The 4904-nt window shown below is 53.6% G+C and overlaps 1 protein-coding gene across 1 annotated transcript; it reads left to right on the top strand.

Annotated features, from left to right (window-relative positions):
* Positions 1–504: 504 nt before the first annotated feature.
* On the top strand, positions 505–1817 carry MC3R (melanocortin 3 receptor). The gene has a single exon (XM_059707527.1). The coding sequence runs from the start codon at positions 523–525 to the stop codon at positions 1486–1488; it is 966 nt and encodes a 321-aa protein (XP_059563510.1). The 5' UTR covers positions 505–522; the 3' UTR covers positions 1489–1817.
* Positions 1818–4904: the final 3087 nt, after the last annotated feature.

Below are 4904 nucleotides of genomic sequence, written 5' to 3'. Positions count from 1 at the left end.
GGGCACCAGCCTGCTTTCCGATCCCCTGCCCAAACCCTGGGAGCCTACCTGCTGTCAGTCACAGAGCCTCCGGGTGCTCAGTGGTCATTTCGCTGCGCTGGAGATTAAGTAGGAGTTGTTTGCCACCAACCAATGTATGAAAAGTGAGTGTTCACCCCTCACTTCCAACAACAGGCACTACATCCCCTGTCTTGCCAGGAAAGGAGCCGTAACTGTAGCAACCGGTGGCAGATTTTCTGTTCCCAAGTGGGGATGGCGATGGACTAAGGAGGGGAAAGGAGAGAGACGGCAGAAGAGTCCGCATAAAACTGCTCGCCCTGGAGCAGCAGGGAAAGTTCTCTGTGTGCCTCCCAGCTCGCTCGCTCCCCATCCTTCCATCCGGAAGAACAGAATCCGAGTCCGCACAGGACGAGCATCCCTCACACGCATCTGGAGGAAACTCTTGCCTCCTGTGAGGAGCAGCAGCAGCAGCAGCAGCCTATGCCCCCGGCCGCAGCCCAGCTCGGTCAGCCTGTGTCCGCGATGAACGCCTCGTGCTTCCTGCCCTCTGCTCAGCCGGGGCAGCCTAACGCCTCGGAGTGCCTGGCCGCCCCCTCCTCCGGCAACCAGAGCAGGTACTGCGAGCAGGTGTTCATCCAGCCCGGGGTGTTCCTGGCGCTGGGCAGCGTCAGCCTGCTGGAGAACATCCTGGTGATCCTGGCGGTGGCCCGCAACAGCAACCTGCACTCGCCCATGTACTTCTTCCTCTGCAGCCTGGCCGCGGCCGACATGCTGGTGAGCCTGTCCAACGCCCTGGAGACCGTCATGATCGCCGTGGTCAACAGCGGCTCGCTGGCCCTGGAGGACCGCTTCCTGCAGCACATGGACAACATCTTCGACTCGATGATCTGCATCTCGCTGGTGGCCTCCATCTGCAACCTCCTGGCCATCGCGGTGGACCGGTACGTCACCATCTTCTACGCGCTGCGCTACCACAGCATCGTGACGGTGCGCCGGGCTCGCGCCCTGATCGTGGGCGTCTGGCTGTGCTGCGGCGTCTGCGGCGTCGTGTTCATCGTCTACTCGGAGAGCAAGATGGTCATCGTGTGCCTCGTCACCCTGTTCTTCGCCATGCTGCTGCTCATGGGCACCCTCTACGTGCACATGTGCCTCTTCGCGCGGCTGCACGTGCGGCGCATCGCCGCGCTGCCCCCCGCCGTTGGGGCGGCCCCGCCGCAGCGCTCGAGCCTCAAGGGCGCCGTCACCATCACCATCCTGCTGGGCGTCTTCGTCATCTGCTGGACCCCCTTCTTCCTCCACCTCGTGCTCATCATCACCTGCCCCACCAACCCCTCCTGCGTCTGCTACGCCGCGCACTTCAACACCTACCTGGTGCTTATCATGTGCAACTCCGTCATCGACCCGCTCATCTACTCCTTCCGCAGCCCCGAGCTGAGGAGCACCTTCCGCGAGATCCTGTGCGGCTGCCCCAGCGTGAGCCTGGGCTAGGGCGCGGGCCGGAGGCCAGTCCCTCCGGCCACTGCTGACCCTCCAGCCAGCTAAGGTATTTAGGGAGAAGAGGGGCGGGATCGAAGACGCCAGAATGTGTGAACAGCCGAGGTTGAGTGCATCTTGTTTTGAAGCTTGCCGAGCCTCTGACAGGGAAATGGAAAGTAACAGGCTCTCTGAAAGGATCCCAACGTGGGTAAGTCTCTGATTTCCCCAACAGCCACGGGAGGAGGCCGTGCTGCGGCTGCTGTGCGCGCTCATTCCATGAGCCAGGGTTTGCAGCGCCTGCCTGCCCACCCGCCTCCTGGCACGTCCTCGCCCCTCGGGTCTTCCAGACTGAAGGATTCTCATTGACAGGAGGGTGGGTCGAAGCTCTCCCAAGCAAACCTCTTACCCGCCCGACCTCGACTGCCAGCCGCTCCGATGGCTTTGCCCTTATTTCATAAGACACTTGAGTTTCCATCCTGTTATTCTGTTCACAGTGCAACAGTTGCCCCACAACAATGAACTCTTTGTGAAAGAAGCGATGCAGCACGGCGTCCTTTCTACCCTCATACCCTCACCAACCTCCTCTGAAGAATAGCATGGAAATGTGACCCACGATGCCCCTACTTTTGTTATTAGAGTTGTTGCTTTTGTTGTTAGGTTTCATGCATTCAGCCTAAGGCAGCTTTCAAAATTCTAACGAAAAGGAGATCACATGCTTTGGAAAACCAGAACATACCCGTGTGTACAGTATTTTGATGCCTTGCTCTCCTGAAGTATATATTTCCCTATTTTAAAAGCCTTTTCCCTATTATTCCTTTTCTGCCTTTAACACAAGAGGGCCTGTTGGATGGAGGGGGGGGGGGGGGGCGGGGCTCGGGGGGCGGTGTCTCCAGAGATTGCTTCACAGTGGTTTCAGGTTTGAGAAATTGTAGAATTGCATGCGACTGTCTTGGAAGCTTTGCTTTTGCTCATTGTAACTGTGTCTCTATCACATGATTTCCTGAAACGTTATCTAGGAAAGAAAACTTGGGGGGATTACTGCTCCTTTTGCTCAGCGTGGTGTTAAAGTCGGGGTAATCCTGTTATCAACGTCTGTACCTTATCAAGTAAAGCAATTCATTCCCGTGAGCATGGGCGAGATTGCTGCCTAGCACTGTGTGCTGTGTGCTCTGCACCTGGTCAGACCCTTTCCTTCCCTGGAGAACTCCACCCCCACACCAGCGGTTCTCCTGCGCTGTGTCTTTGGTGTACAGTTGTGTGTTTTTCTTGTGCCGGAATATATTGGGGGTTTCAGTGTACTTGACAGCCTGCTCATATAAATACTGTCTTTTGTTTCTTGCTTTGTGATGTTTGGAAATAAATAAAAGGCTTTTGTGCCTGCTAAATGTGTGACATTAAATGGTCCACCCGGAAGCATGCCAGTGACTCCTGCACAGCGTCCGTTACACTGTAATTCTGACTGGTTTGTAAGTGACAGAAGCATCCATTGCCACAGCGCTCGTCTTTTCTAGGGCAATGCCTTTTAGCCAAACTACAAAACACTCCCATTTAGGTTCTGAGAACAGCAGGCTGTAGCTCCTGGGCCACTGTCACTCTCCATTAATTTAATCAAGACACCAAATAGCAGGTCTCGTCCACTGCCACTCCGTGAGCCACTGTGGGCAACAGGGAGTCAGGCTCTCTGGAGACTGTACTAAAGCCACAGGAACCATGACGCCCTTTTCTAGGTAAACAGCAGGAAAATAACTAACTTTCCACTCTTGGATATCAGCTTTCACATGATTTCATTTATTCTCTCAGCAAACCTCTAAAACAGGTGAGTCATTTTACAGGTGAAGGAACTGAGTCCTGGGGCTGGAGGGTGCCTGGTGGGCCACGAACACCGAGCTAGTTAGGCTCATTTGCGTCCTGCGGCTGAAGTCTTTGCACCATGTGGTGCTGCTGACAGGTTTCCATAATGAAAACAGACCCCACGCTCCTTCCTCCACACGTTGGCTTAGAGAGCACTTCCACGGAAACTTCCCACAGACTCACCCGGGATCTTGCTCGAGGGCAAAATATGACTCAGCTGGTCTGGAGTAGAGGTTCTATGACAATCTCCCAGGGGCATGGCTGCCTCTGGGGCCACCTTTTAAATAGAGAGGGCATAGAGGGCTTTCAAAAGCTTGACACAGTGTGAAGCGCTGGCCCCAGGCCAGGAACTGTGCTGGCTACCTGAGGGGCATGTGCTTCTGAGCCTTGCAGTAACCCCTGAGGCGGGCACTAGAACCACCCTTATGTCGCAGGTGAGACCTCTGCAACTCCGAGGGGTTAAGTCCTTGTCTAGGAAAACTCGGCTCCAAGCAAAGAAGAGAATCAGACACAGGCTGCCCGACCCACACCCCAGTCCAACCCCACCGCCCTGGCACTGCCCCTGGGAGCAGTCTGCATAGTTCAGCCAAGACCCAGGGACAGCAGAGCAGGGGCTGCCATGGAGGGAGACTCGATGCATAATTCTACAGCTCACCAGTCCAGGTGTTTCTAAGAGTTTCCATAGAGACATCATAAAAACCACGAAGCACGATTAGTCATCTGACTTGGGAACATACTCCTGCAAAGGCTGTGGGCAGCCCTGGGAAGGCATCATGCTGAGGTGGACAGTCCTGCATGTGGGGCTGTCACTGCCTCCTCCGCCACCACTGTCCACTGGATGTTTTAAGCAGAAGGACAGTCAGATTTGAAAACGCTTAATTTTTACAAATAAAAGCACATCGTGACTTTAATTCATTTGTTAGGTTACATTCACGTCTCATGGCTTAACCCCAGGCACAATCACTGCAGTGGTTGATGCCCTAGGTCCCTAAAAACCTTTGCCTGTTGTCCTTACTGAAATGGAACTTTTGAGCTTAATTATGCTGTTTTTCTATACAGCAGGGGCTACGAAAGCTCAAGCTTTCTTGGCTGAAAACATTGACCCACATTCACCCCCACTAAAATCCATCCTCCAGCCTGTTTAAAGTTGTTTCGAAACTATGAAACAGATCATATCACACTCCTCAAAACTCTTCATAGGCTCCGAATACAAATTCACTTCCTTACCCAGCCCTACAAGGCCCTATGAGCTGATCTCTGGTAAGTCCTCAACACACTCCCCCTTCCCCATACTTCTTCCCCACCCTGGACTCAAACTCACCACACTCATTCCTGTCCCAGGGCCTTTGCACCTGCTGTTTCCCTCATCTCTTCCCCTTGATTGGCACCTTGTTATCATTCAAGCTCCAGCCCAATCCTCAGGGATGCCTTCCCTGACTACTCTTTCTAAAGCAAATGCCAGTCACTCACATGAAGTATTGTCTTATTGTTATTTTATATTTTCTTGTTTATTTATTTGTTTAATCATCATCCATCTCTCCCACTAAAAAGCAGTGTCTAACATATAAAACCAGCCA

The sequence above is a fragment of the Myotis daubentonii genome, chromosome 8 (assembly GCF_963259705.1).
Source record: "Myotis daubentonii chromosome 8, mMyoDau2.1, whole genome shotgun sequence".
In the NCBI taxonomy this organism is placed as follows: Eukaryota; Metazoa; Chordata; class Mammalia; order Chiroptera; family Vespertilionidae; genus Myotis; species Myotis daubentonii.
Note: the sequence above shows the minus strand (reverse complement) of the source record. Positions and strands in the feature narration are given on the sequence as shown.

Bases quoted from the DNA above. Each gene is read 5' to 3' on its own strand.
- MC3R (XM_059707527.1), top strand. From the start codon at position 523: ATGAACGCCTCGTGCTTCCTGCCCTCTGCTCAGCCGGGGCAGCCTAAC.